At 44.9% G+C, this 12372-nt stretch overlaps 1 protein-coding gene across 1 annotated transcript in view; it reads left to right on the top strand.

Moving 5' to 3' along the window:
* Positions 1 to 910: 910 nt before the first annotated feature.
* ANKRD44 (ankyrin repeat domain 44) overlaps positions 911 to 12372 on the top strand; it is a 277984-nt gene continuing 266522 nt past the window's right edge. Inside the window, exon 1 of the mRNA XM_069468977.1 lies at positions 911 to 985. Within this exon, the coding sequence (XP_069325078.1) occupies positions 959 to 985 (27 nt within the window). The 5' untranslated portion in view covers positions 911 to 958. The remainder of the gene's footprint in view (positions 986 to 12372) is intronic.

The raw sequence follows: 12372 nt of genomic DNA on the forward strand, positions 1-12372 counted from the left end.
GGGTAGCTTGGGATTTTGTAGAAATGAATCAGTCAGGACTGGCGGATACACTCAAAAGCCTCCTGCGGTAATTTAGGACGCTTTGCTCCTCCAGTAACTCTTCTCCGCCTCCACCAGCCAAAACCCCAAACCCAGGGTGTTTGAATTAACAATGGTGTGTGTGTGGGGGGGGGGGGGGGGAGTGTTTAACTGGAAGGAGGCTGGAGAACAATGTGAAAGGAAGGGTCGGAGTGCCTTCCCTGTTCCCCAACCCCAAATCGCTAAAGACTCACGATGTGTGCTGGGCCTCCCCGCCTTAAACAAAGAGAGCATCAGAACTGTGGTCCCTGACCGAGGTGGGGTAATCGGAGCGCGGCAGCAGTCTGATTCCGGATTAGGGGAAGGGGGAGTGACCCAGCCTCCCGGGTAAAGTTGGTGGCGGGGGAGTGGCAGCCTTTCTCGCCCCCTCGGGGTGTGTCCGCACGGGCTTGCCCGTCAGGTAGCGAGACCTGCGCGGGCGGCGCGCGGTCAGCCCCGGCCCGGGGCGGGCTGGCGGGGCGCCGCGTGCAGGTGCGGGGAGCCGGCGGCGGTCCGGCCCACGGCGGCGCGCCGGTGCGGGCGCGGGCGAGCGCCAGGGGCTGCGGGCTGCGCGGCGCGGCTGCGGGCGGCAGGAGGCAGCGTCGGCCCGGGCGGCGCGGCCGCGAGCGAGCCAGCGCGCGGTGATGTCAGTGGCGGCCCGGCTGGCAGCAGCCGGTACTTCCTGTATAAAGGCGGGCGGGCTCGGCCGCAAACCCCACTAGCCAGTGTCAGCCTCTCGACGGGAGGAGGCGGCGGCGGAGGAGGAGCAGGGGGAGGGCTGTCAAATTCGGGAGCCAGATTTTTTCCCCTTCCCTTGGCAATCCCTTCCGCTTCCCTGGCTCCTGGTGTGACATCTGCGGACGGGGGACCTGTATGTGTGTGCGCGCGAAGCAGCGGAAGAATGGCAGTGCTCAAACTCACCGACCAGGTAGGGGGCGGCGGCGCCGGCGGGCGGGACGCGCGGGCGCGGGGCGGCGCGGAGCCGGCGGGGGGATGGGGGCGCGGCGCGGAGCGCGCCCGCGAGCTGTTTACTCGCGGCCAAGGGGAGGAGTGTGTGCGGCCGCCGGGTGCCTCGGAGCGCCGGCGGCTGCGGCTCTCCTCCCCTGCGCCGTCCCCGCCCTGGGCCGTCGGAACTGCGCGCTCGGCTCCGGCGGCCGGGGAAGGGCCCGGGGCGCCGGGCGCAGCCGGGGCGCTGGCGTGCGGGAGTGTGCGCGCGGGTGTGCGCTGGACGCGGGCCCGGCCGGGCAGGGGGAGGGGAGGGGAGGCTCGAGGTGCTGCTCCGGCTCCTGCCGAGCTGCGCAGCGTGGGCTCCGCCAGCCCGTGCCTGCCGAGGGAGGCTCGTCCGCGCCGCCCGGGGGAGGAAGGTGGACGCAGAGGGAGAAAGGATCGCAGCCTGCGACCCCTCCCCAAGCCAAGCAGGAGTCCGGCCCAGAACGCGGCTCTTGTGTGGTCGGGCTGTCTTTATCCGTTTGATCTGACATCCTGACTTCCTCTTTAGTAGCCCTGAGGCCGTGTGCGTGGTGCGGGATGGGGACCCTTGAAGACCGCGCTCTCGGCTCTGGCCGGTCTCTCCGAGGAGGAGGTGAAGTCAGGTCGGAGGTTGCACTCACAGGCGGTGGACTACCGTCTGCCTGTGTCCATCAGCTTTGTTGCTTTCTTTGCTGAGACACCACACAGGGCAGCTCTGGAGTCCTGGCTTGGAGCGGTGGGGTTATTTGCTGAATCGGAGTGACAGTCCTTACTGCAGGTCTGTGGAATGGAAACACCCCACCTTTGCGGACTCCGCTGCTCTTAGGACGTTGACACTTACAGACGCCCATCTGAGTTGCATGACAAAACTCTTTGCAGCTCTTTACACGAAAAATAGAAACAGGCCCACCTCCCCCCACTCCCCGTTTATTCATGGGTAGTAAAATGGACATAGTTTTAGGGTCCTGGAAGGCAGAGAGGCAGTCTTGACTTTGACACACGGGGTCGACTGTGCCAGCCCTTAGTATTGAACATCTCAAACTTCTCGAGTGGGTTGCATCTGGTACCTCGCTTTTTCAACTTAGTATCCAGCCAGAACATCCTACAACTTAAATGTAATCCATCAAGACAATGATTTGCAACAATTTGTTCTCCTGCCTTTTAGATTCAAAATTTCAGCTTGTTTTTTTCTATTTATGGGCTTTTTTGCCGGGGGGTGGGGGGCGCGGGGGATGCGGAGGGGGAATACTGAGTTAAAACTCATGTTATTATTAAATTTAGCAGGAAGAGCAGCTGGTAATTGTGATGAATCTACTTGTTCTCATTGGTCCCAGAGCATTTAAAAGTGTTTGTAAATTGATATTAGGATTTCCTCCACCCTTTGGTCACATACTTTGCCAACTGTTAGACATTTGCTGATTTTAAATCTTAGCAGTTTCAGTGTATCTTCGTCCTGTCATCTTGGCTGGTACATGTTATTATACTCGGCTGTTACTTCCTCAATCTTTAAAGTACAAAAAATGGTTCTAATAGGCATTATTGTTAACGCATATGTGAAAGGAGGGCTCATAGAATTTCAGAGTTGTAAGGATCCTAAAGATGAACTAGCCCCTTCATTTTCTAAATAAGGGAACAGATCTGGAGAGGCGAAGCAAGTCTTCCTCAAGGACCATGGCCCTGGGCCTGCAGAGCTGGGACTAGCTCCTGTCTCCTGCCTTCCAGGCTCCTGTGCTCTCTGCTAGAGGTTGTGTAAGACAGCTCCATCTTCTCACTGGATGTGTCGAAAGGCTTACAAGAAGGCATCCTTTCCTAATTCAAGATCAACCCTAGTGAAAAGTGTATTACTTAGTCTTGGAAAGAAAAACTATTCTTTAGGGCTTATTAGAGTAGAGCTTTCAAAGATGTTTGCCTTTTAAAATGTTTCTACACACAGCCCCTTTCATTTTTTTCTTCTCCTAAAAAACTAGTATGACTATGGAGAGAAAGCCACACAACCTTCATTTGGTTCTATCTCCTGATATGTAAAAAGAGCTAAAGGAGTTTTAAGATTCAAGAACATCTAAAAATTGCCAGTCTATCTTGGGGCAAAGTCAGAGGGAGATTGGGTGGGGAGGTGGTCTGGGTGGGGTGGGGTGGTGAGCGATGATGTGTAGCTTTAGGTCCGGGAAGTGTGTGGTCTTTCTTGCCTTATATAGTCTTACCTTTTTTACTTGAAACTTTCAATTCTTAGAAGTCAGTTCTTAACCTCACTGACTCACTTTAAAAACCATTTACTTAGACCCTTTCTAGAAGAGTTTTGCTCCATCATTGTGGGTAGGGAGCTCCTACTCCGACTGCCTGCCTTGGAGTTTGTACAGGAGTGCCTTGTTCTCCATGAAGCTATTTGTAAAACAATCACTTCTTATTTCCTCCCTCATCTCTTAAATGCTGTATTTGTGAGGTGAATCTTGATTTTTGCTAGGAATTTTAGTTGAGGACATATCCTTGCTGTTGATAACCTGAGTCACAAGTTGTCTTGGTTTGTCTTTACATGTGGCCAAGTAAGGAGTGACAAATGATGACATTTTCTGTCCTGCTAATGCTGGGTACAGACAGGAGCTTGCTAGGTGAGGTGGACACCACTTCAACAGTCAATCCTGCAGTGACCTCTCAATCTAGCTAGAGAAGGAAAATGCCTTTTCCCAACTCTGTTTTAGGAGAGTACAAAGAAAGAGAAAAGAGATAGGCCAGGATGGTTTTTAGTTGGGGTTTTTTTTTTTTTTTTTTTTTTTTTTTTTTCTGTGAAAAGGAACTAGGAGCTATCACTACAAACAAACAAATTTGGCATTTAGCACTTCTGCATTTGTAACTGTGTTTCTTCTGTTTTCCTCTTCTTGAGACACTTCATTTTTCTTGCAGTGTTGGGGGACCAATCATCCTGGTTTGTGCAGGACTGATGGGTTTCCCAGCATGTGCGGCTAAAACTGGCAAAATTTCAGGCAGATTGGGAGAAATTGGTTACCCTATGCAGCATAGAACACACTCAGCTATGTCGTGACTATAATAATGTAATTATTTCCTCATAGATGGACATTAGGAGGTTTATTTATATCTTTGGTAAAGTGAGATAATTTTAAATTTGGGATGGAAAATTTTGTTACATACAAATGTAATACATTTTGGCTCAAGATAGACATGAAACTCTTTGCAATTTGATTTAATATGGCTTTTGGGGGAGATGTTCTTTAATGTCATATAGTTAAGACACTGCAGTGATTTTTTAAGTGTGTGATCATATCTTCAGCCTGGGTCCCTCCCCGTAATTTTTTTTTTTCGAAGCTATGAAGCCAGGGTGGTAAGTCCTGTTGAATGTTTGAAATGTCCACTGTTCTTACCTGAATGTGCTAATGACAGCAGAGCACCACCTCCAGCTCAAAGGCTGCCTGTAGACAAACTGTTTCAGCAGGTGGCCTTTTGGAGCTTCCTGCCTGGAGGCCTTCTGGTTTCATGTCCCCTTGCCAAGTCCTAGTTCACACTTGAGTCACTCACCTCCTTGCCAAAGGCAGTGGCTGGCAGCCGTGGCAGTGGCAAGAGACTAGAAATCCTTTAACTTTGAAAACGGGATTTCTGGTCCATAGTGTGGGGCTTTGGGACAGGTTACGTATTTTACTGGGCTGTCCTTGTTTTTCCATCACTCCCCAGAGCACTGGTCTTAGAGCAAACACTATGCTTCAGTCTTGCCTTCGGCAGAGAAGAAGGAAATAGAAAGGCTTTATTCTTTGGACCCTTTTCTGGTTGCTTTGGGACCCAGTACATGGTTTTGAGAGTGCATTTGAGGGCTGGTGTTCCATGGCAGAGACCTAATAATGGCTTACATTTATTGTGCTCTTATTGTATGCTGGGCCCTTGGCGTGAATCATCTCTCTTAATCCACATGGCCACACTAGGAGGTAGGCGGTGATGTGATTCCTATTTTATAGGTGAGAAAACAAGAACAGAGAGACTAAGTGACTTGTTCAGGGTTACACGCCCAGTAAGTGATCTAGCACAGTGTCCTACCTAGGCAGTCTGATTGCACAGGTGGGGCTGACTACAAGGCTATACTTTCCATAGGTGGAAGGGCAGTGCAGTGCTAGGACTAGTGGATGCCTGCTCTTATTTGCAGGGAAGCCAGTGGGTGAGCAGCATTCCCCATGCTCCTTCTACCTCTTGGGGCCAGACCCATCTCTGTTCAGAGTAAGGAGCTGCTCTGAGGCCTCTGCTCCTGCCTGGCTTGTGCCTGCTTTGTCCCGTTAGCCTTTCCACCTCCTCACCCTGGTGAATGATGTGATTTTTTTTTTTTTTTCTATGTAATAAGTAAATAGTGATCATTGTAGGAAAATCAGAAAGCTGGATAAACAAGAAGAAAAATTGTTAAAACCATCCATAGTCCTCTACAGTTGGAGATAACTACTCTTGACATTTTGATATGTTTTCTTCTAGACTTCTGTCTAAGCAGCCAGATAAAATTTTTGAACTTTCTGTGTGATAATATCAGTATCTTTCACTTGTACGTATGGCTGATATCTGTGTTCTATAGACTGATGACTTTTACAAATAAACTTGTACTTCTCTTAAATATGTGATTGACTACTCTAGCAAAAGTCCAATACCAGCACACGTGGTCCAGCCCTGGATTGATTGACTGTTTTTCTTTTTTAATTTCAACTTTCACTTCCTCTTTTTCCCTAAATAGAGAGCAAATATAAGCTCAGAAAGGCACAATTGTTTGTACCAGAAATAGGACTGAAACATTCTTTAAAAAGATTTATATTTCAACAAGATAATGTGAATTTTTATAGGCTACTATAGTATAGAAGGTATACTTTAGTATATATAAAATATATGTGTGTATATGTATGTGTGTGTGTGTGTGTGTGTATATATATATATATATATATATATATAAAATATATAAAAAGGATTGGCCTGAACAGGGGTCCCCAAGGCCCTTTCAAAGACTGTTTGGGGTTGTATTATTTGAAAGCCCCTTTGTATGTGAAAACTACTGGTGACTGGTTCAGTGTTTTTTTCCTGACATACCATGCAGTCAAACGAACATTTATAAATATTTGTAGATGATTAGGAGTTACATAGAATTAGGATGACCATAAAATTTTTATCCAAACTGGACACTTTTGAGAATGATAGGGGGTACTCTTAAATATTAAGCTGGGAGACAGATGTGAACCAGGACTGTCTCAGGCAAACTGCATGTATGGTCACATCACACAGACTATGTTTGCTCTCACCTTAGGCTTGACAGTGACGGTGCTCTAGTTCAACTAGCAGACCAGTCACTCTGTTTTGAGTCAGGTCTCCACTGGAGCAGGTATGACAAAGACTGTTTCATGACCTGGTGCAAGGCCAGAGTTGGAAAATGGCTTCCATCTCACACATCGGTTCTGATCGGTTAGTTGGTCAAGGGGTGGCAGGAGCTATCTGGTAGAGGCATTCTGACTCTTGCAGTTGAGGACGGGGGAAAGTGTGATGATTGATTATCAGTGTTTGCTGTGGGCATAAGACAAGGGAGAGGGGGCATATGTTGTGCATTAGCCAACCCTTGGCAAGTCAAATTAACCTCTATGGGCTCAGGCTCATCTTTGTAAAATAAAGAGGTTGGACTGGATGTCTTTACAGTGCCTCAACTCTGCTCTCTCCCTTCTGTGACTCCATCCCTCTGATGGGGGCGGGTGCTCTTACATGGTTCCATGTTACAGTCTTTCTTACAAATGTGGCCATGAAGGGTGTATTTGCAGATGAGCTCTAACGTGGCTCTCCAGGTAACAAAGTCAAACAGTTAGCTTCAGGTTAAGAAGAGAGCTTTAACCTGTGTCAATGACTGAGGAACTGATTCCCGTTCTTTTCCCTAGTTTGATTTATAGATAGTCCAAGATTATCCATTTAATAGGTTACCCACTTTATAGAGTAGTGTTTGATTACCCTTTACCAATACTTATTTGGCTCTGGCTGCTTTCAGAGGTTGGGAGAGAAGGTATTTGCTCTTATCAGTGCTCATGTTTATAAAAAAATTGGTAACTCAAGAGGTTAAAATTAACAATTCATGAATCTAGTTTTTAATTATGATATTCATCATTTTCAAGAATCACTTGCCTCCGCCTATTTTGAAAACTGAAAATTTGTTTAGAACTCTATTAATTGAGCTACACTAATAAGAAGTATATAGTCCACCTTTGGGCTGTTTCAGGCTTTACTAAGCCAATGTTTGCTTGTATTTCTTGGTTTTCTTGTGCCTAGAGTCCCCTCACTCCCACCTCAGTGAATCTTAAACATCCCAGTATAACTTTCTAAGGTATCTTTAGTACTACAAGACCATTTTGCCTTAAGGGAGCTTCCAGAACTCCCGGTAAAATTAGGGAGATTTGTAGAAACATCTTTTTGAGGCCTAGACATGGAAAGTTAATCACATTCTAACCATCTCTAAAAGTTTCAATATTAAATTGCTTTTGTTTGCTTTAGTTTATTTAAAAAATAGCACTAGATTGAGAATCAGAAGACCTGGATCCTACTCATGGTTATAATAGTTGTATGGCTTTGGGTAAGTCTTGGCCTTTGTTTCTTTGTCTGTAAAATGAGAGTGGGTAGAGAATCCTCCAAATTCTTTCAAGGTCTAAGATTCTAAGAAAACTCTCCACGTGTCAAAGTGTCAGTTTCTTCTCAACTCATGGGATCTTGTTTCAGAAAGTATCTGCCTTCCATGAACTTCTGATTTCCCCACACCCTCTTCATAGTGGTGGCAGCTCCAGAGCTTCCCAGGTCTGATAAACACATCTTGAGTTCTGCCTAAGGGTCCGAGGTCCTGTCCTCAGGAAGGTTGTCTTCTGGAATCTCCAGGAGCCTGGTTGTGGGGACACAGAACCCCTGGGGATGTTCTCAGTGTGGTCCTTTGAGAATCCTCTTGAGCTTCTTGAAGGGCCAGGGGAACAATCCATGTAGACCCTGAGGTTGACTCTTTTGAGCTGCGGTAAGCTGGGGCCACCTTAACCTTCCTCAGAGGTGCTGCTTTAGCAAATACCCTGGGTTCTCCCAGGCAAAATCCTGTTTCATCGAACTCCATCATAACACCTGGGTCTAACAAGTTCATTTCTCAACTGTTGGCCCAGAGTTGAATGCAGTTGACATGGTCACAAACTTCCTCAAGAAACCTCTGAATGTACAGATATGGTTAGTTTCTGTGGAGGAGACTTGCTTTGGTATCTAAGATTGGCGAGATGAAGAGGAAGATGGGAAAGTGAGCACAGGAGAAGTGTAAACACAAAAACCAGGCAGCAATGCAGGTCATCTGGGACAAATCAACCAAACAATTATTGTTAAACAGTGGCCTCCAAATGTGAGTGGGGCCTATAACCTAGGCACAAGCAAGATGGTTTATTGTCACTCCTCCACTCAAAACCCTCACACAGAGTGAAAGTTAAGGTAATTGGAGTGACCCATTGGGCCCCCTCCACTCAGTCCCTCCACTTAGCTCTTCTTATCCCCTCGTGGGCTCCTCTGCCCCAGCCACACTGGCCTCCTCCTTGTTGAGGCATATGCCAGCTACACCCCTGCCTCAGGCCCCCTGCTGTTCCCACTGCCTGTGCACCTCTTCCCCGGCTGTCTGCATGGCTCACCTTGACCTCTTTGAGGTCCTTCCTCAGATCTTACCTTCTCAGGGAGTCCCTTTCTGGCCACTCTATTTAAAATGCCCACCCCATATTTCCTGTCCACCTTTTAAAATTTTTCTCCTACCATATATTTGCTCCCTTCCCCCCATTTTTAAAATAAAAACTTATGTGTAGGAGAGATACAGATTACAGGGCAAAGATTATTATATTAGCTTGGTTCTTTCACTGCCGTATCTTCAACACCTACAACAGGGTAAGGCATGTAGTAAATGCCCAATAAAGATTTGTTAAGTGAATGAAGTAAATATGCATATGTGTGTATATATGTACCTGTTCCAATGTTTTTTACTCATGAAGTGCTCAAACAAAAAAATTAGAAACACTTCTGTAAACAGCTTCCATCTGTATACTGGGATATTACATTTCCATTTAAGCAAAAGTAAGAGAGTTTTCTGTCCTATCAAAAGGTAAAAGATTAGGCATTGTCTTCTTTTCTGGTTATATTTCCCCTCTTTTGGGGATGGTTAATGCTGTGGTTCATTATGAGCAAGTTCCATGTCTTTACAGGCGAAGGATCAGGATGGCACTAGGGAATGGGAAATATTGACCCTAAATATTGTGAGATTGGGTCTCCTATGGATTCAGGCAATCCAGGGGTGTTTAATGAGCTCCATCCACGCAGCGGTGACTCTGCTGGGCTCTCTGCTCTCCCTCTTTCTGCAAAGGGTAAGGACAGGTAAGAACAGGTACCAAAAAATCATTAGAAACCTGGACATAGAGAATTGGGACTGAGGAGACAAGACAATAATCATGCTTTATGTGATTTAATTCTAACATTTCAGCGACAGTGGTTATCATCATTCCATTCTCGAGGGAAATGAGAACAGAGAGATTAAGTAACTTTATTCAGGGTCACAGGGCTCTGGGAGTCCCATCTGGGCAAGCTTGACTCCAAGGTGCAGATTTTTGGCCATTATGCTCTGGCTTCCTGAAATAGGTGTAGTGTCACAAGGGGCCCTTTTCCGTGGGGAGCTTATGGTCTAGTTAGTAGAGAGATGATATGGAATGCCTTGTACATGAACGGCCCTCATCAGGTGTTTATTGAATATACGCTGCATGTGAAACAGCTCTCAGTCCAGGTGTAGTGCAGGTTTAGACTATGGGGGTACTGATTAGGGACTACAGGGGTCCAGAGATGGGGGAGTCAGCACGAGGGGCTTCAGGAAGCTGGAGGGAGTCCAGCTGATACTTGAGGATGGGAATGATTTAGGCAACAGATGAGGGGGGGGAGTCAACACAGTGACGGGCCACGTACCTGCCAGGTAACCTGGGGACTAAAGTTACTGAGTCACAGGGTTCATGTTAGTAGGATGAAGAGGCAAGGAAAGAAATATCCAACATCCAAACTAGGCAGGAGAGGTGTTTGCGTATTAACAAATCTTTCTCACTTGAGTTCTTCTGATAGCTAATACATGTCCTCTCCTGGAAACGTGAATTAATGAGTTTGTGCCTGGGCAAAACTCTTGGTTTCCATCTGTGGCACAGGCACGATCTTTTACAAATTAATTTGTACCTACCTTCTTTTCCCTGAAAGTATTAGAGCCTAAAGTAAGGACTTGCCTTATGGGTCCTTCTGTCTCCATGATACCCCCTGTTTGCAGAGAATGTTGGGTACGTTACTTGCAATGGCAATATTTTGTGAACAAACATGTATTCTGGAGCAGCAAGGACTTTAGTTAAAGCCCAGATGGTTTTTGTGGTGCAGGACATTGATGGTCTGGAGATGGTTTGTTTTTAACCTTATACATATTCATTAAATACAAAATTACTTTACAAAATCCACTCTATGGGACACTTACAGAAAAAATTTTAAAAAATCAATTGCAAGAGAAAAAAAAGATGGAGAAGAAATATTATGTAAATACATAGATTAAAAGAGAATTAAAATACATATAAATTAATTGCAGTAAATAGATTTGCATTTTGATTTAAACAAACAAACAAACCCCTATACTTGTGTGGGAAAATTGGGGAAATTTGCATACTGACTGGATATTTGATGATTTAAAGTGTGAATGTGATATTGTGGTTATGTTTAAAAAGAGAGTCCTCTTACAAAACAAGAAACAAAACCACAACACTTTTAGCATTTGCCCAGGGCACCTAACAACTTAAGTGACTCACTCTTTTTGGAAGCTATTTCTCTTTTCTTTTTACTTCTTCCTGCTCCCTTCGTGCCCCTCCAGAGCCCTCCAGTCTCACTTGACAGAATGTCTTCAGTAAAGTTGTTAGAATCCTTTTCGATTGTTTGTCAAAAAAGCACATGATTCTGCTAGTTTTGCTGCCCAAAGAAATATGTTTCTGAGCTAGTTGTGAGGTCTACACATCTATCGACTTAATTGGCTTTATAACTCAAATCAGACATTTGGACATCTGTCTTAGAATCCCATCTTGTGTGTTTTTAGAAAGACCTGGATTTGGGTTGTCTTTGTAAAATATTTCCGTGTAAGATATTTTGAAGGGAATTTAGATACTAGAGTTGCCAAATATCACTTTGTTACATTTACTTTTAACTATGTTTCCGTTTAAACTGTGTAAAGAATCAAACAGTTACAAGGTCTCAATTGTAATGACCCCTGCTGCCCTGCTTCTCTTCTTACCTGCACAGGAAGTGGGTGTTGGTTATTGCCATCAGTGGTGTCAGCATTACTTTAGACATGCTGAAATAGCTTCCTTTATTTCTACAAGTGTGAAAATCCTTCCATATCCTTCTTAATGGAGTCCAGATTTAAGCATAGACCATAAGCTTAAGAAATAGCCAACTGGGACTTGAGTAAATGATATTGTCCTGAGTAATTTAGAAGCCAAATGACCAAGGTTTTAGGTACTTTGGAGCTTCCGCGTAATTATGTCTTGGGGCCAGAAGGGGAATGTAACATTTAGTTGCTAATGCTCCTTTTCTTAGCAGCCAAGAAGAAACAGTCTTCTTTTAACGAGCTCTGGTTTTTATTTTTTAGCAAAAAATCTAATATATTAAAGTTTCAGGGTATTGTATTATTGTATTTATAACATTTTAATATATTGTGGTATCTTACTGAACAATTTCCAGAAATAGTCCATGTGAGTGGTGTAGCTGAGAGAATACTGAAGTTGATGTCTGGAGAATGTGTGCTATAAGCATGGCTCTCTGCTCTTAATAGAGGTGTCAGTCTTCTTGTGACACAACTTTCCTTGACTATAAAATGGGTATAGTAATACTTTATGGGGAAGTTGTGACAATCAAGTGGGAAAAGTCTTTGTATAGCAAGTGGCCTTTGGCTGGCACTCAAAAAATAGTCCCTGAGTCTTGGGCTGGTTCCTCATTTGTCAAATTAAAGAGATCAGTTTTCTAGGGTCCATTTCAGCTCTATGACAAAAGTATGATTTTAGTTTTTGTTTTAGATTTATGACCTTTCATCTGATCTTCTTTCTCTCTAACTTAAACAACATTGGAAAAAAAGAGTTTCTGTTTGTTTCATTTTTGTGTGAAATCTCCATACTTAGGTTTGAATCGTAGCATTTTGGTTCCTACAACTTTAGGAAATGCGTTTTTCTTTCATTTTGGCTTTATCAAATTAATTGACTTAGTTTATTTGAAGAATCTTATGTTTTGGTAGATCTAGGAGGATTAAATGTGTTGAAAAGATTCTGAGGAGTTTGCAGT

This window comes from Eulemur rufifrons, chromosome 1, assembly GCF_041146395.1.
Source record: "Eulemur rufifrons isolate Redbay chromosome 1, OSU_ERuf_1, whole genome shotgun sequence".
In the NCBI taxonomy this organism is placed as follows: Eukaryota; Metazoa; Chordata; class Mammalia; order Primates; family Lemuridae; genus Eulemur; species Eulemur rufifrons.